General features: G+C 45.9%; 1 protein-coding gene across 1 annotated transcript in view; it reads right to left on the reverse strand.

The window, feature by feature from the left end:
• The window catches only part of DNAH7 (dynein axonemal heavy chain 7), a 160,739-nt gene that overhangs the window by 13,664 nt on the left and 124,034 nt on the right, over positions 1 to 23,041 (reverse strand). The window contains exons 52-57 of the mRNA XM_081189234.1: positions 22,150 to 22,344; positions 20,288 to 20,380; positions 10,455 to 10,631; positions 6,589 to 6,750; positions 5,642 to 5,842; positions 2,381 to 2,542 (exon numbers count right to left, since the gene is read on the reverse strand). Of these exons, the coding sequence (XP_081045360.1) occupies positions 2,381 to 2,542; positions 5,642 to 5,842; positions 6,589 to 6,750; positions 10,455 to 10,631; positions 20,288 to 20,380; positions 22,150 to 22,344 (990 nt within the window). The remainder of the gene's footprint in view (positions 1 to 2,380; positions 2,543 to 5,641; positions 5,843 to 6,588; positions 6,751 to 10,454; positions 10,632 to 20,287; positions 20,381 to 22,149; positions 22,345 to 23,041) is intronic.

Below are 23,041 nucleotides of genomic sequence, written 5' to 3' on the forward strand. Positions count from 1 at the left end.
TAGTAAACAGTAATATCATTCTGGAGGCTCTGTCCTTTTGAGGCTTTTGAGAAGTCTTCCATCGAAACTTTTGAAAGACTATTGTGAGACTGTCCTTAGACATCTATTCTGAACACACAGCTTGACGGCCCTCGCTACCACTCTGTTATATTGTACATATGAACATTGATTGGCTTATTCCTACAATTTGAATGATATCATTATTCTTTTATATATTCTCTACTAACTACAGTGGTGCCTCGCAAGACGAAAGTAATTCGTTCCGCAAGTTTTTTCTTCTTGCGAGTTTTTCGTCTTGCGAAGCACCGTTTCCCATAGGAATGCATTGAAAATCAATTAACGCGTTCCTATGGAAACTGCTTGCCAGGCTGGCGGTGCGGAGAAGGGCTTTTCTCCCCACCGCAAGCCTTCAGGACAGGTATGGGAACAGAGGGGAAGGGGCGCAGCGCTTCTCCTCTGTTCCCGGGGCTTGCGGTGGGAGGAGGGTTTTTCCTCCCCACCGCCAACATTCAGAACAGCATTCTGAATGTTGGCGGTGGGAAGGAAAACCCTCCTCCCACGCAAGTCTTCAGGACAGCCATCCGAAGGCTGGCGCAGGGAGAAGGTCTCTCCGCCCCACCGCCAGCCTTCGGAGGAGCCTTCCGAAGGCTGGCGGTGGGGCGGAGAGACGTCCTCCCACCGCCAAGCTTCGGAGCAGCCTTACGAAGGCTGGCGGTGGGGCGGAGAGACCTCCTCCCGCCGCCAGGCTTCGGAGCAGGCTTCCGAAGGCTGGCGGTGGGGCGGAAAGACCTCCTCCCGCCGCCAGGCTTCGGAGCAGCCTTCCGAAGGCTGGCGGTGGGGCGGAGAGACCTCCTCCCGCCGCCAGGCTTCGGAGCAGCCTTCCGAAGGCTGGCGGTGGGGCGGAGAGCCCTCCTCCCGCCGCCAGCCTTCGGAGCATCCTTCCGAAGCCTGGCGGCGGGAGGAGGTCTCTCCGCCCCACCGCCAGGCTTCGGAGCAGCCTTCCGAAGGCTGGCGGCGGGAGGAGGTCTCCGCCCCACCACCAGGCTGCAGAGGAGGTCCGAGGACAGTGGGGAAGACGCGCTGCGCTTCCCCGCTGTCCCGGAGATTTCCCTATGGGCTTTCATCTTGCGATGGAAGCCCATAGGGAAATTCGTTTCGCAAAGCGCCTCCAAAACGGAAAACCCTTTCGTCTAGCGGGTTTTCCGTCTTGCGAGGCGTTCGTCTTGCAGGGCACCACTGTATTAGCCTACGTGTTGTGTTTATATTGTTGTGATTGGTTCTTATTGCAACACAGGGTTTTGTTTTTGGTCCACAGGTAAGAAAGACAGGGGTGCCATTTGGGCTATTTCTAGGGAATGGAGGAAAACACCAAGGATGGCACAATGCAAACGGTGCATTGTTGTCACTTTAACCACTGTTGACTGCTTTCTTGTTATAAAAATGTAAGGCCGGACCCTGGTCACGTGTTGACGAAGTTGGGAATAACTAAAAAAAAAGTCAGGAATGGAGCAGCTGCGGGTTATCGATACAACAACAACAACAACAACAACAACAATTTATTATTCATACCCCGCCCATCTGGCTGGGTTTCAATGACAGTGGCCACAATGACAGTGGCCACAGCCTGGGAACAGCTTCAACTGACCAGGTAAACCAGGTGAGGGGAACTGATGGCTTTCAAACCCTCAGTGTCTTAGGGACTTCTCTTTCAGGCAAAGACAGGTTCTGTCAGACTGAGTGGATGAGATGAATGGGGACTCCAACGGTCAGGAAGGCGGTTTTTGCATGGGCCCTGCTAAAAGCAAGGGTGATGTAAAGCTCAAGTACTAAATGAAGGGAAAGAAAAGCCAACCAGCTATCTGTGCGACATGTGGTTGCCAGCTGCAATATTGTAACCCCCAGAATGGTGTTTCAAAAATTCACAGAATTGTAGAGTTGGAAGGGACTACAAGGATAATCGGGTCCAGCCAGTGCAGGAACCTTTTGCCCAATGTGGGGCTTGATCTCACCGCCCTGAGATTAAGAGTCTCGTGCTCTAACAACTGAGCTAAGACAGGGTTGTAGGGACATTATGGGATTTAATCATGTCAGTCGGCAGCAATAAGTTCCCAGAGTAGTGCTGGTGAGTAATCTTCCCCATCCACTGAAATTCACACGCATGCAAAAAAAAATTCACACGTCTCTCCCATACACCCAGCAAAGAAATCAAGTGGGCTGTTCAAGGAGGGAAGCCCACTCCTCTGCTATGGTCAGCACAGGATCCGCAGCGCTTCAGAGCCCTCTTTTGCCTGCCCCCCAGCAGGCTAGTAAAGATTTTTGCAGGCTAGCAATATGGAGGCTTATTTATAAAGCTGGCAAACCCTTCTGATCTTTGCGGTACCTCATATTGATTGAGGAACATGTTCAGCTGCTGCACGCTGATCCGCAGGTCCGTCTCGTTGAACTCGTAAGGAATATTCCAACCCAGGGGTCCGAATTTTCGCCTCTCTTGGACCAACGCGTGAAAGAAGCAGAGGCCATACAAAAGCTTCTTGAACTCACTCTAAAATAGTAAGAAATAATGGGGGGGGGGGAAGCGGGGGGGGGGACACAACATCTGATTCATTGAGAACTTTCCTCTTTCTCACAATTCACAGCTGTATGACCGAAAGATCTCCCGTGATTATTTACTTTTATTACTCATGTCCTTATACCAGTCACTTTCTCCAAGGAGACGGAGGTAGAAGTTCAGATATGGTCCTTATTGGGTAGTCCCTCCCCACAAAGCACTACACAAAATTTGGGAAGTTTAGATGGCCATACCTACGTCAGATCTTCACCATGAATTTCAGCCCGTTCTCTGGGTTGTGTTCAACATTGTCTTTGCTTGAACAGAATGACTTCTGCTCTGCCCAGTGGGACTTCCCCTCTCTCTCTTCCCCCTGTATGCCCATTGCAGCCACCCTAAAAATAATCAGCTCTGGGGGTTTCTCCAACCCTCCAGAGGAAATCTGCGGAGGGAGGGAAGTTCTGTCGCACATGTGAGGTCATTCCATGTTGCTACATTTACATCCCAGCTTTTTAATGTTTTTAGATATGCTGTAAGCTGCCCAGAGTGGCTAGGGAAACCCAGCCAGATGGGCAGGGTATAAATAATAAAAATTATTATTATTATTATTATTATTATTATTATTATTATTATTATTATTATTAATTTAACCCTTTCCTCCCCCTGTAATCCTCAAACAACCCTGCGAGGTACATTAGGCTGGGAGACTGTGACTGGCCCAAGGTCTCCCAGGGAGCTTCATAAGCAAGTGGGCATTTGAACCATGGTCCCCCAGGTGCTCTAACCACTATACTACACTGGCTCTCAACTCACTGAGTAGTGGTGTCTAGCTGAGGAAAAGTACCATATTTTTCGCTCTATAACACGCACCCGACCATAACACGCACGTAGTTTTTAGAGGAGCAAAAGAAGAAAAAAAATATTCTAAATGAAACAGTGGATGTATGATTTTTGTGGTTCATGCTGTGGCCACAGACATGTGATCTGACGGTGAGTTTGGGGTAGCCCAATGCAAAAATCCTGAGGATCCATGTGGATCCATGCTTTGTAACCACGTTTTTGCACCACTGCGGCCCCAGACAACAGTGGGTGCGTGATTTTTTTGGTGCAAGCTGTAGCCATGGACATGCTATGTGATCTGATGGTGAATTTGGGGTGACCCAATGCAGAGATCCTGAGGATCCATGTGGATCCGTGCTTTGTAACCAGGCTCTCTGTCCCTCTCTTCTCCCCACTCAGTGGCTCTTCTCCCGCTTTGCTGTTTCAAAGCGACCCACGGAGGAGGGAAGGAAGGGGAACCATGGATCCTCTGCTCACGACTGCAGCAGATCCCCCCGCCATCCGTAGGCATTCCCTCCATAACACGCACAGACATTTCCCCTTACTTTCTAGGAGGAAAAAAGTGAGTGTTATGGAGCAAAAAATACGGTAATACCCGGAGGTAAGCCATGGGCGGGTGGAGGGAGGCTTCGCACACCTCTCTGGCATGCCTTTTCTAGCTGTAAAAACCAGTCCTACATAACTGAGGCTGGCCCATGTTGAAACAGACCCGTCTGCTGCCTTGGGTAGTCTGAGCATCTTTATGACGTCGTACAGAAATAAAGCAAATGCAAAATATATTAACCAGCAGTCTCAGTCATTTCACATGGCAAATAGGCAGCCCCAACATCCTAGTTTGTGCAGCAGTCAAACTGATCTACATCTTCAGTACCATTTCTCAAAGATAGTTTCCAACAGTGATGTGCTAGAGGGACCAGGCTAGTCCCCTAAATGTTTCCCTGGCACCAAAGCCCGGGAAGTTTCTGCCCTGTTTAGGGAGGGAGGCACAGTGCTCTGACGGGGTCCAAGAGCCCTCCCACCACCTTCTCAATGTCCATCCAGCTTTGGGAAGGACAAAGGAGGGCTCCAGCCTCCTGTCAGAGACCTGGTGCCTCCTTCCCAAAGCCTAGGAAGCTCCTGTTTGGTTTAGGGAAGGGGGCACAATGCTTGCACACACGACATCACATGCACAACATTGCTGCTGTCCGCCTGCCCCAATCGCCCTTGCCTCTGGACCTAACTGTTCCCCTACAAAAAAAAAAAAAAAAATCATTGCATGCCACTGGCTACCAAGAAAGGGTGCCTACAGCTGCCCCTAAAATCTGTCCAGAAGAAAGCAGAGCCACAGGACCATTTAAGCCAACCATTCAATCCAGATCTCCCAGGATACTTTGTGAATTGCAGCAGGCCATCGGATGGTATCAGAGGTGCTCAGAGAAAGACTGGGCTCAAATAAAAGCTTTGGGGCTTGGGAAAATGCCACACAATGTCTTCCTTTTTGACCAACTATGGCACAACAACGTTACCATGCTAGAACGCCATCTTGCTCCTCCTTTCCTACATCTTTTCCTGTTTAAAAGCAACGATCTGGGTGAGGTCCCCGCCCCCATCTAAAAAGTTTTAGGGATTTGTTTTTTTAATTGCCAGGAAAGCAGAAAAGGATCATAGCCTCGGTTTAAGCACAACCGTCTCCGGTTCTTAATTACGACACCTATCATGGAAATTATCTTGGGTCAAGCACATCCGCTCTCTGAAACCTAATTATGAAAACAGCAGGTGGCTCCCTAGTTTGAGCTGTTATTCTAAAGGAAGTGTTTATGAGAGCCATCCATCAACCCATACGGCCATTTTAGCTCCCCCGGTTCTATGGAGCCAGCATTTTAATGCCTGCGATTAAAGATTTGATTCTCAGCAGTGCACGGCTCAGCTATTCTTTTGCAACAGGAATTTCTCCCCTGCCTTGCAGATTTGTGTCACGAAAACTACTTCCTCCCGACTTTTTAAATGGGAAGCTATATTATTAATGGCACCACCGCCAAAGCTTGGCGGAGACGGAATGAAGCTTGGCGGTAAAATAAAAATAAAATTTTAATAAAACCCTCTATTACTGCATCCCGGGAGCTGGTAATCAACTGCCGACTTCAGTGCAGAAGAAGGAGGGCTATTTCGCTCGGCGGGTTTTAAACCAGCAAACACAAAATACAACCGCCAGGGTCTGTTTCAGCTGCTTTACGACGACGAGGAGGAAACCAGGCGAATAAGGAAGGTACTAACAGGCCTTTTGCAGCTGTTAAAAAACTCTGGGTCGGAGATGGGGTCCATCAGATAGGAACGGATCACATTCGCCCGCAAGCCTTTGGGGGCTTCATTGGTCATTTTCACTCCATTCTGAAGCACAGACACAGGGAAGTTGGGTGATGGGTAACTCGTGAGCCAAAGACGGAAATCGGGGTGCGTTGTGTCCGGATTTAGTTCCTAGAAGGGGAAAACATTCTGTGTAAGGACTCGGTGAGGATGGAAGCTGAGGTTTCAGGTGTGCCAAAACCTTTCTCGCAAAGGCCTCTGCATCTTTCAAACACACCTCGGCCTCCGCGTGAGTTTTACAAAGGGAAATTGCGAAACCTCTTGATCAATGGTTGTGCTAAGCTCGTTTTGATTTCAACACGTTTGGAATCTCTTCTTGGGTCAAACGGTTCTCTAAGCTGGGTCTCCCATTCCAGACACAGGCACTCTACTGTGGATGTGGAGCTCCCCAGCATAACATCGCTACCCAATTTGTCCCAAGAGAGGGGATGAACCAGCACTTAGGTTCATTTGCAGGCAAGAGTTTCCTACCTCTATTGAAGTGAACCAGCACATCCTTGCATACCCCAAAAGTGTGTGTGCATGTGTGCTTGTGTGTATTCACATGCACACCTCTATAAGTGAATATTTGGAATGGCAAATACCCCCTCCCCAAGCGAACCACAGACCCCAGATTCCCAGCTTTCGCCTGAAATCAAAAAGTAAGTTTCCAGTTTTTGTAGAATGTAAGATATGTGGCAAAACAGGCAAGCACCATTCTCGTTTATTTATTTTTCCATGTGACAAACCAGCCTGCTCCCTCCCTTGCCTGCCTGCCCCCAGGAGAAGTTCCTGCAGGAACCCAGGAGCCCTAGCATCCCATTGGTACTGAAAGGACAACATCAGGTGTCATAGTGACTACTGACAGCATTTGCTACCTCGCAGACTTTTTCCAGGGTCGGCATCCACGAGGTTGCCAGGTGGCAGTTCTGCAGGACTGCCCATGTTCCTTCCTTCACCGCCTTCTCGATCATGCGCATGGCGATAGGGCCTTGGCCTTGGCCCAGCGACAAAGAGGTCAACTTCGAAGCCCCGAAGCCCTGCACATACAAAAAGTTCAGTGAGTGAGGGGCAGCGAATAATAATGTCACCGTAACACAAGAACGGCTACAATTCCACAGCTGCTGAAGAGAGTATCTGAAATATACTCAGAATCGAGAGTGGATTTCATGCTCTTTATTCAGCTCATAGTGGTAAGAAGGAATGGAATTTCCCCCAAAGTATCTGCTTTATATACATTATTTACACAATGGGCTGCACGTGATTGGCTAATTCCGGAATTCTCCTGTAGGCCAATCAGGTTGTGGATTCACTTCCATCTGGAGCTGGATTGGGTGGCTCCTGCAGACCAATCATACTGCTGCATTGTTCTAGGACCAATCAGACTGCTGCATTCTGAATCCTATTGTTCTAGGACCAATCAGATTGCTGCATTTTGGATCCTATTGTTCTAGGACCAATCAGACTGCTGCATTTTGGATCCTATTCAACTCAGTACATAACAGTATCGCTGAACAAAGTGATGTCAGCCCGTCAAGGAGAAGGCTCCACATTAATCAAATACAGCCAACATCAGCAAACGTCATATGAAAGTCTCTCTGATTTCCTTTTGTTTATTGAGTTGTCGGGGTTTCTGATAAGATTCTCCAACTCCTTTCCACCCAACGTGAACCTTTCATATCAAAAGCCTCACCCTCAGCAGTAGTTTTCTTTCACCTGGGGGAGGCTTAGCTCTGCTGAAAGGAACGCACCCCTCAACACAAACAAGGCCAGTTCTGCTAATATGCCGTCCACAGAGGGACCATTTCTGTGAAATGCTCATGGCTAGAGCATTGTGAGGGGCAGAAGAGTGGCAGCTCCCATCCCATGAGCTGCTCGCACTCCCCTCCTCGCCATTCAAACAACAACAACACAATAAAACCTAATTTCTCCGTGTCAGTTAAGAAATGCATAGAAAAAAATAATAATAAATCCACAGGGAAAACAGTTATGTCCCTGTGGAGATGGCAGTATTGAGTCAGTGGCTCATGTGCTTCTGGCTTGCACTCTTTATAAAGATTTGAGGAGTGAGGTTATTATTACCCCTTTATTATTCTCCATACCAGGTCGCTCAACCATTGCTACTGCGTCCTTTCTTTTAGCAGATCAAGATGATCAGGCGACAGCAAAAACTGCAAGGTTTTTTAGCAGGGGCAATTAGAATAATATCTATTATTTGATTGTTGATGTAAACCAGGGGTAATTCTACTCACAGAATTAAAAACTGGCAATGATCTACTGGCAGCGATCTTTTTGGGGTTCAAGGCAAAGCTGTTGAGCTTTTTTTAAGGGGAAAAGGACCCCCGTTAGAGGTTCAGGGCAAAGTTCTGATTTTTTTAGGGAGGAGGACAGCACGTTTTTTGGGGGGGGAAACAAACAGCCTCAATGAGCATACAGTGGTACCTCTGGATACGAATGGGATCCATTCCGGAGCCCCGTTCGCATCCTGAAGTAAACGTAAGACGCATCTGCACGTGCGCAGGTTGCGTTTCGCCGCTACCGCGCATGCGCATGACGTCATTTTGAGTGTCCGCGCATGCACAAGCAGCAAAACCTGGAAGTAATGCGCTCCGTTACTTCCAGGTCACCCCGGAGTGCAACCCGAAAACATTCATCCTGAAGCTACTTCAACCCGAGGTATGACTGTACTCCATCTGCCGTTCTGCAGGGCAGGGCAAGGGGGAGGGGCTGGATTCTATTTTACCAACAATAAGGAAAGGGACCCTGCGATCGACTGCGATCTACCAAAACCTCCCAGGGATCTACCAGTAGATCGCAATCGACCTGTTGGACACCCCTGCTGAAACCCCCAAAAATTATTTTCTACAGTTAAGTTTTTACCCCTATCTTCAGTACATTCTATTTTATTGCTATAGCTAGTGGCTGATGCAAGTAAAGATTCTTCTGATTCCGATTCATTTATAAAATAACAAAGGTGGAACGGGGACAATTGTACATTTGATATGGAAAGCCGGTACGCGTGACGGGCTCCTGGTTTCTTCCCCAGGAAACAAAAATGGAAGCGAGATAAGGGAGGGCACCGAGGTGGCATGATATGAGGCCATCAAAAGTAGAGCACCGCCCTGCAGAGAGCGAGGTGTGCAAACCTGAAAAACAGTTCTGCCACGGTGATTATCAACACCCCCACAGCAGTACAAGGAGATGCCTATCTACTGCAGCGAGTGATGTAACACTCATTAGGACTCAATGCACATGCACCAAGTGCGTCTATTTGGGTGTCTATCTGGGTGAGCCCAAGTCTAGGGAGATTAACGATTACAGGCAAAACTACCCAGACATTTGGAGATAAGCAAGGGGCTGTGTCCTTGGCCTGAATACATATGAAAGAGAAGATCGATAACTCTGCAGACGTTTAAGCCCATAATGAGTCATTACGCCTACGTGTGAGATCCAGAGTAGCAAAGCCTTTCCCTTCCAGCAGTTGGTTTCATATTCAGGTGCTCCAACACACACATGGAGCTTCCATAATTCACTACAATGGGGAAGGAGGCCCATGAACAACGACTGAGAAAGGGTATGATGAACAGGTTAAATCGGTTATGATAAACTGGACTAAGGACTTGGGATATAATATACAAATGGCAGATTGGGAAAGTCTTTGGAAAATAGATTTAAAATTTACAGCATGTTGTACGCTGAAAGAAAATAACATGAAAATGATGTGTTGATGGTACTTCACTCCTGCTAAATTATCAAAAATGTATAGAACAAGTTCCAGAGAAGCGGACACGGAGCAATGGATCCAAACTACAAGAAAGAAGATTCCACCTAAACATTAGGAAGAACTTCCTGACAGTAAGAGCTGTTCGACAGTGGAATTTGCTGCCAAGGAGTGTGGTGGAGTCTCCTTCTTTGGAGGTCTTTAAGCAGAGGCTTGACAACCATATGTCAGGAGTGCTCTGAAGGTGTTTCCTGCTTGGCAGGGGGTTGGACTCGATGGCCCTTGTGGTCTATTCCAACTCTATGATTCTATGATTCTATGAAATATTTGTTGGAAATGTAAGGAAAAGGATGGTACCTTTTTCATATGTGGTGGACATGTAAGACAACAAAAGGATTTTGGGAAATGGTATGCAATGAATTTTCAAAAATGTTTAAAATAACTTTTACTAAAAAACCAGAAGCTTTTTTTATTAGGAATTACAGGTACCGAGATTCCAAAAGACCAGAAAAGACTTTTCATGTACACAACAACAGCTGCACGGATGCTACTAAAATGGAAAGAAGCAACACCACCGAGGGAAGAATGGCAATCCAAACTGCTAGACTATGCCAAAATGGCAAAACTAACTGGGAGACTCAGGAACCAAGAAGACAAGGACTTTAAATAGGAATGGGGGGAAATTTATAATTTTCCTAGGAGACCATTGTAAGCAAATCAAAACTGTAGCTGGACTATAAGAATCACGTGTAAAGTAACGAAGATTATGGACAATTTGGAAAAATGAAAATAGTGGAGAACGTATTGATATGTAGTTTTAATTATTGTAATAAGGACCTATGTAGAGGATGGGGGGGGGAGTCACGAGATTCAGAGAATCTCACAAAATGATCATACAACTTTTTTGACTGTAAATTTCTATTGATAGAATTAAATATTTTTTTTAAAAAAAAGAAGAGAAAGAGTAGACCCCGCTTTAAAACCTTGCACAAAGAGTGCCGTTGTAATGGTCCTCCAACGCACCTGATCATCTGCAAACTTGAGAAGAGCGGCCATGGGGTCTGCACCAGGAGACAACACAAAAATCAGCGGAGCACAGCAATGACTGTCACCAAATGCCTTGGACAAGTCGAAAGGAGGTGGTTCGATAAACATACGCCCCAGGTTTCCACTGATAAACTCCTGCACCATTGGAATAATCTGAAAAAATCAAGTAAGAGGGAAAGGAAACGAGGTCACCTTTAAATTCAAAGATACGGTTTTAAGCAACGATAAGTTTTAAGATGAGAGGCAAAATAAGCCCATGCATTCGTAACGAACTCTCCAGCGATGATCATTCAAAGCCAGCCGTTTAATACAAACATACGTCAGTCATGTGTAGAAATGGCAAGATGCCGATCTCTTTTCACCCTTTTAGGAACGTTAACAAATAAAGAAAAGAAGTTGATGTTGCACATTGGAAAAGGAATAAAATAGCAAGGCGGAAGACAGAGATGCACCATTCTGTAAACTTCCAAGGAGGCTTCTAGATCATGGGTAGGCAAACTAAGGCCGGGGGTCGGATCCGGCCCAATCGCCTTCTCAATCCGGCCCGCGGATGGTCTGGGAATCAGAGTGTTTTTACATGAGTAGAATGTGCCCTTTTATTTAAAATGCATCTCTGGGTTATTTGCAGGAACTGCCTGGTGTTTTTAAAGGAGTAGAAAGTGTGCTTTTATTTAAAATGCATCTCTGGGTTATTTGTGGGGCCTAGGAATTTTTTCATTTTTTTCCTTCAAAATATATCTGGCCCCCCACAAGGTCTGAGAGACAGTGGACCAGCCCGCTGCTGAAAGTTTGCTGACCCCTGCTCTAGACTGTCAGTATTTTGCAGGAGGTATTCAAGCACACGCTGAAAATTAAGTTTCCTCAGTTAAAGTGGATTAAAGCACTCTGTCATTCTAGCACAGTCCAAGTTCATCCACAAGGCCATCTCTGAAACCATGATTCATCAATCCTGCAAAAGCTGTGTGCAGGCCTAGTCCCCCCAGGAAACTGGTTTTGAGTAGGATTTAACCCCTACTTGTCAGCTGACGGGTGGGGGTTAAATCCTGCTCAGTTTGGCTTCTTGATTTCTGTGAAGCAGCTATTCAAGATGCCAGATACTGTGTCCTACAAAGAAATAAAAATATATCAGTGCCTAGCATTTATACAGCATGTGTTCAAGGAGCTTCACATAAATTCCCTCAGAACTCTCTACAACACCCCACGGTGGAAGAAGATTGGAAAAAGTTCAAAGATTATTTACAGAAACATTGTAAAATTAATGAATGTTAGAATGATGTTGGATAGAAGCTAAGTGGTCTTTTGCTGTAATGCTATAAGGGAATATGAGAAACTGGTTATTAATGGGGGGGGGGAATTAATGTTATAATATTTAAAAATTGAAGATTAAGATGAATGAAGAGGGGAGGGATTTGCTGAATTAACAATTGGAACTGGAATACAGAAAAGGAAGGCGTGAGGAGGTCCGGGAAATAAGCAAATGAAAAATATGTGATGGAAAGATTGAACTGTTTTTCAATTATTTTTATTTTGTATTTTTATTTTTTATTTTTTTTATTTTGTAATTTTTTGAAAATCTTAATAAATATCTTATATAAAAAAAAAAAACTCTCTACAACACCCCTTCGAAACACCAAATCAGGAAAAAGTTTGTCACTCTAGCATGGATGTGCTGAACCCAATTCCCAGACCTGTGCCTGAGGAAAGATGCTTATGCAGTTGCCGCTTGTCATGAAGGAATGAGAGAAATAATAATAATAATAATAATAATAATAATAATAATAATAATAATAATAATAATAATTTATACCCTGCCCATCTGGCTGAGTCTCCCCAGCCACTCTGGGCGGCTTCCAATCAAGTGTTAAAAACAATACAGCATTAAATATTAAAAACTTCCCTAAACAGGGCTGCCTTCAGATGTCTTTTAAAGATAGGATAACTGCTTATTTCCTTCACATCTGAAGGGAGGGCGTTCCACAGGGAGGGTGCCACTACCGAGAAGGCCCTCTGTCTGGTTCCCTGTAACCTCACTTCTCGCAATGAGGGAACTGCCAGAAGGCCCCCGGCGCTGGATCTCAGTGTCCGGGCTGAACGATGGGGGTGGAGACGCTCCTTCAGGTATACAGGAAGTATACCCGCTGAAGCCCTCTGGTATATAAGTCTTAAAGATAAAGGAGTCTACTTTGCATCTGCTCTCAGGTGCAGCACACACACACACACACACCTGCACAATGTACCCAGGGCTGGATTTAGGTTTGATGAGGCCCTAAGCTACTGAAGGTAATGGGGCCCTTCATATGTCCAGCTGTCCTTTGTCAACAACAAATTGCCCCTGTTTTTTGTGTTGAATATATGCTATATGGTAATTTGTGGACCTAATAGGTATCTAAAGCCATTTGCACTTGTAGAATGTAGGCACCCTATATACAGAAATGAGCAAACCAGTGATATTTTAGGGAGCAGGCTAGCAGGCGGGGCCCATTACTTACATCATAAGAGCCTAATCAACACAAAACACTGTTGCTGTAAGTAGGTTTTATTTTATTTGTTTTTTATCTTATATTTTGGAAATATACATCCAGGTTTCCCCCCCCCCTTTAAATATTTTGGGGGGTGGGGGCAAGCTACAGCTTGTTTAGCTTATATGTAAATCCAGCACTGAATGTACCAGAATAGATAGACTAGCATACCCCTTATAAAAACACAATGAAGCTGTAATCCTACACACATTTATCTGGAAAGTAAGTCCCATTGAACTCATTGGGGTGTACCTCTGAGTAGACATGTGTCGGTTGAATGGTAAGGTTTGAATGCCATGCACCAGGGCTTCCCAAACTTAGGTCTCCAGCTGTTTTTGGACTACAACTCCCATCATCCCTAGCTAGCAGCACCAGCGGTCAGGGATGATGGGAATTGTAGTTCAAAAACCAGTGGAGACCCAAGTTTAGGAAACTCTGCATTCCCAGGCTGAGAATAAGTGCCAATGAGCTCAAGAGTCAGCAGAACTTACTTCGGATTCACAAAGTGCATAAAATCAGGGTGCAAAGAGACCGTTAAAGTCACAGAACTGAATTCGCATGTAATATTTTGTCATTAAACGGTGCTAGGAAGGTAGCCAATAAAGGTGACGGACAGCACAATCCTATACGTGCTGACTCAGAAGTAAGTTGCGCTGATTTCCCAGACAAATGGGTTGAGGGTTGCAGACTAAATTACTCCCCAGTTTAGAAGATATCTGCATGCCCTGTTAACAGAAAGGGTGTGTGTGTGTGTGTGTGTGTGTGTGTGTGTGTGTGTCTGTCTGTCTGTCTGTCTGTCTGCAGTATCAAGCCTGCTTATCAGAAAGTGGGCCCTGCTGAAAGTCAATGAGACTTGGTTCTAGGTAAACTGTTTACAGTCCATCTCACCAATGCTTTAACAGTAAGCCTCACTGAACAGAGTAGAATTTAATTTGAGCTACACCCTATAGGCCACTTATATAGGGATTTTGCTAAGTGGACTCACACTGAGGTCAACTGGACAGCTGGATGGCCACCCAAAACTCAAGGGTCTTTTAAAACATAACCCACTATAAAACAACACAGTAGCGGCACTATGAATATAGTGTGGTGATGATGATGATGATGATGATTTATGATTTATACCCTGCCCATCAAACATTAAAAACTTCTCTAAACAGTGATGCCTTCAGGACCATGAATTATTTCACAATATAAAAATAATCAGCCAAAGAAAGAACAGTTGTAGTGAGCTTGCTTTCAGCCTTCCCACCAGAAATAAAACTTATGAAAACCTTGTAACTGAAAACTAGTGCCTGAGGGGTTTTCCCCCTTCTCCCAGCAAGCCATTTTCCTTTTGTGTTGTGTGTGTGTGTGCGCGTGTATGTTTTATTGTGGCACTGTGGTCTAAACCACAGAGCCTCTTGGGCTTGCCAATCCAAAGGTCAGCGATTTGAATTTCCACGACGGGGTGAGCTCCCATTGCTCTGTCCCAGCTCCTGCCAACCTAGGAATTCTAAAGCACACCAGTGCAAGTAGATAAATAGGTACCGCTGCGGCAGGAAGGTAAATGGCATTTCCATGCACTCTGGCACTCGTCATGGTCCTCCATGCACCAGTAGTGGTTTAGTCATGCTGGCCACATGACCCGGAAAGCTGTCTGTGGACAAACACTGACTCCCTCAGCCTGTAAAGTGAGGAGCACCGCAACCCCATAGTCACCTCTGACTGGAATTAACCGTCCAGGGGTCCTTTACCTTTACCTTTTTTACCTATTATTTATCATGCTAAGTCACTCTGAGCCTTTTCTTTGGGATGAAAAGCAGAGTGGAAATATTTAAAATAAAAGTATTTGAACAGAACAAACCAAACAGGGCTTGGCTATTGGGCTATCTTTCTTAATTTTTGGCCACAGTTTTCCTCTTTTGTCAAATGCATTTTGTTTTGGGTGCAATTCCCCCTCTCTCATTTACGTTGATGTTCACAGGTGAGACCAACCAAGTCAGCTTAATGCAGCTTAATGTCAAACCTTATGTATAAAGAGGTAAGTCATGCCAGAGGAACACTGCTAAGAAGTCACAGAATTGGTTTCTGAAATGGAGGCTGTCCTGAGCGAGATGAACTCAAACTCCAAGTGCCTGCTTGAATTTGGAGAGATGCACGAGTATGAGAATCGCTTGAGAACCTTTCCACGATCCTGGCCTTTTAAACAGAACTGCAAGCGTACTCCTGAAAACGTAAATCTACTGAATTAACAAATAAGAAAACCATCTTGTAGGTCAAATATGCATAACCACAGTAAGTGCTACTGAGTTTAGTAGGACTTACTCCACCTAAGTATGCATAAAACTATAACCTAAATAATGTTTTAAGCTTCTTCTTTTTTAAGTGAGCAAAAGTACTTAAATCCCCAAAGAGAAAATTCTCTTCTCATCTCAATAGCATTTTTGCTTGTCTCTTTTGACAGTATCCTTGCAGATTAAGGATGAAGAGGATTTAAGCTACGCTCTGTTGCTCGCCTGCCTGCCCCAAATCCTGCATCATACTGCGGTTTTATCTTGTAGCTATTACAAATCCTAGAGGTTTTTATTTTCTAGCTATTACGAACCCTATAGGTCAGGAGTGGACAGAAGATAAATGGGGATCTGCTGCTGGATCTTTGGGTGACTTGAAGTAGATTGGCAAGGTATTTGCCTCCTGGATGTCGAACCATAAAGACTGAAAAAGCTTCCCTCTTTCCCTAAAAACAGGATCCCGGGGGCAGGGAGGGGTATAGAGAAGAGACAAAGAGGGGGGTTTTTGTTAGGATATTTCCGTTCCACCTTAAAAGGGAGCAGGATGTTTGTGTCACAGCCTGCGTATTTCCTGTTCACAGGATGTTTATGTTTTGCTATTGCTTTCGTTTCTCAGTCTGTCGGAGACACTGACTCAGAAAGGTCATGTTTTTCCTTTGTTCTGATCAACGCTAAATAAAGTCTGTAAATATGCTCTCCTGCTGTGCATCTTCTGCTGTGTGCATTATCTGCTGATAAAGAGTGTGCACGAGCCCTGGAATGTGGCAAGGTATTTCCAGGAAACTCGTGTCACTAGAAGCTGCGTGACTACAGGGATCGATGGATCGTCCGACAGCCGGCTTGGGGCCATGATGGACTATATCTCCCTGGCAGTATCCCAACAGTTTTATGGAAAGGACTTGCGCTTGGCTTCCCCGCCAATGTCTTCAACATGCTGTCCTGCTCTCCTCATTCAGATGGCCAGGGCTGGCTTGCTCCATTGTCCAGGAGTACCGTATTTTTCGCTCTATAGGATACACTTTTCCCCCTCCAAAAATTAAGGGGAAATGTGTGTGCGTCCTATGGAGCGAATGCAGGCTCCTTGGCTTCAGCGATAGCAACGGGAAGCCTCCAAAGCGCAGAGGGAGCGCTTCCTCCGTGCTCCGGAGGCTTCGCGTTGCTTTCCCTGAAGCCTGGAGAGCGAGAGGTGTTGGTGCGCACCGACCCCTCTCGCTCTCCAGGCATCAGGGATCGCCCCCTGAAGCTTTCGGAGCACAGCGCGAGTTCCCACTGCGTTCTGGAGGCTTCAGGTTCCTTTCGCTGAAGCCAGGAGAGTCTTGCTCTCCCGGCTTCAGCAAAAGGAACCCGAAGCCTGAGAAGCGCAGCGGGAACTTGTGCTGCACTCGGAAGGCTTCAGGGATAGCCACATGCAGCCCCGCCAGCTATGGCTTCTTTAGCCCTGCGCAGCCTCTCCCTGCCGGAGGGGCTGCGTGCGGCTATGGCACAGGCCAAGCTGCTCTTTGGGGCTGGGGGGGGGGAATAAGATTTTTTTTCTTGATTTCTAAAAACTAGGTGTGCCCTATGGTCTGGTGCGTCCTATGGAGCGAAAAATACGGTAAATGAACCTGACCTGGCACAGTGTTTCTTCTGCTTAATAGCGTTGGAGGCTTGGGAGCCAGATCATGATCCCTGGTAAGAAAGACCCAAAGGGGTTCTCTGGCCTAGCAATTGCCCAAGGTGAAAGCTATTTGAAATCCCAAGCGGGTTACTGTCAAAAACGTACCATCTGCTCTTGGGGTGGGACACCAAAGAGGAACAGGTCAAACGTGTTATGATAAAAATGGGCAAAAGATGTGGGACATAATATATATCAATGACAGATTGGGAAAAGCTTTGGAAGTCAGATATGAAATTTACTGTATGTACTCTACTGAAAGAGAAGGATATGGAAATGATGTACCGGTGGTATCTAACCCTGGTTAAATTAGCAAAAAAATATAGAACAAGATATTATTATTATTATTATTATTATTATTATTATTATTATTATTATTATTATTATTATTTTATTTATACCCCGCCCTCCCCAGCCAAGGCCGGGCTCAGGGCGGCTAACAAGCAATAATAAAAACAAGCTGAATCAATACAACTTAAAAACAAGAATAAAATACAACATTAAAATATTGAAGCATTAAAATATTAAAATGCAGCCTCATCACAGGAGGAGAAAGGAAAAAGAGAAAAGAAAGAGGGGGAGGGAAATGTAAAGAAACAGAGGGTACGTTCAATCAAAAGTGGTGGAAATGTAAAAAAATTGGGAAATGATTTATATTGAAATGAAAAAAATGTTTAGAGTAACCTTTGTTTAAAAAGCCTTAAGTCTTTTTATTAGGTATTGTAGGAGAAAACGCCGCTTCTTAAGGCTGAGGCACGGCAAACAGCAATTCAAGTCTTCAGCAGATTGCCATTGGCTCTGATTCAGCGGTAAAGAGCTCTGACCCTAACTCAAGTAGGAAAGGGTTGGAGAAAATCTTGCCACTGGAACAACTGGGGAGAAGTAACAGGCAGCAACATTTTGCAGGGGAGTTCCTATCCTGGCCCCTGCAGGCATTGGTGGAATGTACATAAACCTGCCCCCTTCGAGGTCCAAAATGACCTGCGCATTGGCGGTCGCATGTTGATCACATGTGCACAAAATGTTTGCCGTCTGCACTTCATGCTTTTGATTCCCTGTACCACTTCTCTAGTGGTACCTATTTATCTACTTGCACTGGTGTGCTTTCCCTGTACCACTTCTCTAGTGCCCCTTATCACCCCCCCCCCCCAGAGGTGTGCAAGGTGCCCCTTTTGTAGCAGTTGTGTGCACATTGCTCTGGGCAGCGTGTCAGAAGTCCCCATTTTCAGATGCAACCACCCCACACAGAGGAACAGTGAGCATGTGGCATTGGCAGTTCCAGGCTCCTTGCCGTAACTCGCAGTATCTAAAGTAGCTGCTTGCGGTATTTAACTTCAAAAATGTCAACTCAATAAAATCTACCCCCTTGCTTCTCCAGAGCAAAACTGGGCAAAGTGTAATAAATGCCTATGAGAAAGAAGTGGCAGCAACCAGGCAGCGTCTCGTGGACCATTTTGTGGACAAATACCAGTATGCCCCAAAATCCGAGAAGCCGACCCAGGAGCAGTGTCCGGCTCCCGTTGCAACAGAGAACGATATGCCAACCACCAAACAGAAAGAAAATGGGCCACCACAAAGACAAAGGGAGGCTGCTGTATTGACAGCGATGCAAGGACTGTAGTGCATACCTGAGACAGGCTCTCGGGTGAACAATACAGTGGTACCTTGGGTTACATACGCTTCAGGTTACAGACTCCGCTAACCCAGAAATAGTGCTTCAGGTTAAGAACTTTGCTTCAGGTTGAGAACAGAAATCGTGCTCCGGCGGCGCGGCGGCAGCAGGAGGCACCCTTAGCTAAATTGGTGCTTCAGGTTAAGAGCAGTTTCAGGTTAAGTACGGACCTCCAGAACAAATTAAATACTTAACCTGAGGTACCACTGTATGGCTTGGGGATCTGTCAGTACTGCATCTTATGTAATGAAACCAGTAAGCGAAAAGCAGGGGTATTTTTTTTTACTTATGGAAGGCGTAAGGAGGGCATTGTTAAATACTTTTTCATAGAACTGTGCGTCTTTCCATTTTTCACAATGACACCTAAATTGACCACTTCTGCACACTGACATACTGCCCCAGTTGCAGTGCTAATAGCGCAATATGCAAGCCCATCTTCTTCTGGCATGGCTGTGCTATTCCTGTCATTTATGAGCTTGTATACCATCAGTGTGGGACACGGGTGGCGCTGTGGGTTAAACCACAGAGCCTAGGACTTGCCAATCAGAAGGTTGGTGGTTCAAATCCCCGCGACGGTGTGAGCTCCCGTTGCTCGGTTCCTGCTCCTGACAACCTAGCAGTTCAAAAGCACGTCAAGTGCAAGTAGATAAATAGGTACCACTCCAGCAGGAAGGTAAACAGCGTTTTCATGCGCTGCTCTGGTTCGCCAGAAGCGGCTTAGTCATGCTGGCCACATGACCTGGAAGCTCTACGCCGGCTCCCTCGGCCAATAAAGCGAAATGAGGTCCAGCGCTGAGGTCCAGCGCCGAGGGCCTTCTGTCGGTTCCCTCACTGCGAGAAGCCAAGTTACAGGGAACCAGGCAGAGGGCCTTCTCGGTAATGGCACCTGCCCTGTGGAACGCACTCCCACCAGATGTCAAAGAGAAAAATAACTACCAAACTTTTAGAAGACATCTAAAGGCAAGCCCTGTTTAGGGAAACTTTTAATGTTTAATAGGTTATTGTATTTTAGTGTTTTGTTGGAAGCCACCCAGAGTGGCTGGGGAAACCCAGCCAGATGGGCGGGGTATAAATATATTATTATTATTATTATTATTATTATTATTATTATTATTATTATTATTATTATTATTGAACATTTTTGCCTGGTACCTAAAAGTTTATAATGGAGGTGCCAGCCAAACAGACAAAAGATTGAAAAGGGAATGGATTTAACCCTGCCAGTTTGGTACTTTTTAAGTAAGAGGAACCTGGCAAACTTAGTGTTCATTACCCCTGCCCCCCCCCACCTTTTGTCTAAAAACTATGGCAGAACTCGCTATAGTGGACCACATTTTAGCGCAGGCTACAATAGAGGAGGCAACCAGACAATTGTGTGCATGTGTGTGCGCATCACAATATGGCAACCCATGTCTTAAGGTGGGGTTGCCATGCATCCGGATCTTCCCGGGATTCCAATGACGGAATTAGCGTCCGGGGGAGAATTTCGGGAAATCGGCAAAATGTCCAGATTTTTTTAAATTTCCCCCAAGAAAGCTCAACAACCTTTTGTGTCCGGATGTTTTCCTTCTTGAAATATGGAAGGCCTATCTGAAGGAAGATTAAACTAACACGATTGTGTCATACATGCAACAGGATCTTCGAAACTCTGCCTGCACCAGTGTCCTGGCACATGAGTTGACCGCTCTTACTTTGTCAGGTCTTAAGCAGCGAATGATGAGCATCCTTTGGAACTCCCCCATTTTGTCTTGCCACTCTTCAGGAAATGTCTCGTGATGAGGTTCCTGCAAGCGAAACAAAAACACTATGATTGGCTTCCCCTGTCCTTGAAAGCTCCAGTTAGTGCAGAATTCTGCTGTCAGGCTGCCTTCCCCCGTGGCAGTAGATAAGCAGAACAAAGGAAAAGGAGTCTTCTTACCAGTTAGAAACTTTAATAATCACAGAGAGAACAAAGAACCCCATCCCCTAGAAATGGTGGTGCTCCCAATTAAGGCTTACACCACCTTCCGTCCCTATTAATCCACAACACTCCTACATATTGTAATCTGAGTTTGTACCCTCTGTGCTTTCTGTTCTGCCACTTTCTCAGCTCTTCTTGACCTTGGGCTGAGAGGAGGAATGCTATCCAGAGACCATGAATCTGTTAACCCTCTCTCTCCCAGTGCTTCTTCTCCTAGCTGTTCCCCATCCAGTACTTCCCAGCTTCTACCTTCTGAACTATGTCCCTCTGCAAACCACTGTTCCAAATCTATACTGTCCTCCTGCTCCTGGGAAGATTCAGGATCCAAATCAGGAGGAGGGGGTGGCTCCCACCATCCTTCCTCAGTGCAGCCCTCCTCAGCACGGTCCCTGACAGCTGCAGCCCAGCTGCTGAAAGGAGAGAGACCCTGATAGCATATGGCACCTCTTCCTACAGATCTGCACTGGCTGACGATTTGCTACCTGACCAAGCTGAAGGTGTAACAGCTTGAGTCCAGTTTACTGCCGTACTCCAAGCTTACACCCCTTTAGCCACTTCCATCTGCGGAACTGGGACTGTTACCAGTGCCCGGTAATCCTTGTTCTGCACTTGTAAGAAACCAATCTTTTAGCACTGTAGCACCCACACACCAGGCAAAAAACCCCCACTGCACTGATGAAAGCGTTTTTGTAGAGGCAAGTTGGCCCAGCACATGTAGAAACTTCACGTGTTGCAGTCTTCACTGTTGACCTTAATTAACTTCTGAATTCTTTTCAACTGTCTGATACAGTGGTACCTCGGGTTAAGTACTTAATTCGTTCCGGAGGTCCATTCTCAACCTGAAACTGTTCTTAACCTGAAGCACCACTTTAGCTAATTGGGCCTCCTGCTGCCGCCGCGCCGCCGGAGCACAATTTCTGTTCTCATCCTGAAGCAAAGTTCTTAACCCAAGGTAATATTTCTGGGTTACCGGAGACTGTAACCTGAAGTGTATGTAACCCGAGGTACCACTGTATAGGGAATTTCAACGTTTTATTATTTCTGCAAACTGCACGCCATCAAGTGGTATGTACATTTTGATCAAGGCCACATTCAACTCTTCACCCCAGGCAATTCTTGGCCAAGAAACCGATTCACCCTACTTTTTTACATAGTTAAGCTCCCTTGTACCTGGGTGAAGACTTCAAGCCTACATTCTAATTCTAGGAATTAGGGGGTAGTGGAGAATCTGGTACTCAATATTTTTTGGAGAACCTGCCCCCTGCGCCCGCCCCCCCAGATTCATACCAATACAATTGAATGCAGAAAAAGAAAAATTTACTGGAATGTACATTTCTGAAGGAACGTTTTTTTAAAAGGAAACAATATTACTTGTAGTAATGTTTGTTTGCCTCCAACGTGTATCATCTAAACCCATCTGCTTCCGAAACTTTCAAACTGCTCATCCCCGCATTCCTGGTTATCTCAGAAGCTACATCTTCCTTTGACAGAATATACAACAACAACAACAACAAGAACAACACCACTGAGGGCGCAGTGAATATTTGTTCTGAGCAGCTGGAAAGAAGGGATGAGTGAAGGTGGGAAACAAACCAAACTGTCATAGACGTTTTTCCATCCGTCCTTCAAGCGCACGAATTCCTTCCGGATGCTTCTGAAGGCTGGCAAGTCGTCAAGGCGGCAGACTTCATCCCATGATTTCGTGGGGAGCCAAGGGCAAGGGTTGGAGTAGGGATTGTCCAGGCCGATGCCTCCCGTGAGCAAAAACTTCCACTCCGACTCATCAATCTGCAGCGAATTACGACAAAATGAACACACAGTGTTAAGGACTTGGGAACTTGAGCGAACAGGTCGGCATCAGGGACACCCAGGCCATGAGAGCCACATCACCAGTAAGGGGCCCTCTGTTGACCCTCAGAGCCCCCTGTAACTTCACTTTCCTGTTTGGATTGCTGCCTGTACTCTTGCCCTCTGCAAACCTGGAAGAAATGAGGCAGCTGTGGCGTTTGCCCTCCTAGGCGGGTCATAAGGAAAGGGTTAAATGAGTGTGAAATGATTGGCCAGTGGGAACCCAAGGGGAGGAGTTAGAGTTGAGAGTTGGGAGTTGGAGAAGGAATAGGGAGGATAAGTCTGTGGGCTGGTTTAGTTTTGATGTGTGAGAGTGAGTGAAACTGTTAGGAGGAGTCAGACAGAAAGTTGGGATAATCAGAAGTTATTAGGAAGGTATAGGCCGGTAAAGAAACTAAGATTAAGAAACTGTCAAGAAAAATGATCTGAAACCATAACCTTGTTCATGCTTATAAAATAAACTTGATTATTTGTTTTAATGTTAACAACTGTCTGGACTCGGTGTGTACCCGAGAGAAATGGGTTGGTGGCAGCGGGGAAGCGATCACAGTGGTGGCACGGGGATCAATAGACCGTCAAACGTCCGGGGACCCTGTGTGATCGCCACAGCGGCGTAGCAGCCTTTACTCCTTGACTT

Source organism: Podarcis bocagei, assembly GCF_964188305.1.
Source record: "Podarcis bocagei genome assembly, chromosome: 1".
In the NCBI taxonomy this organism is placed as follows: domain Eukaryota; kingdom Metazoa; phylum Chordata; class Lepidosauria; order Squamata; family Lacertidae; genus Podarcis; species Podarcis bocagei.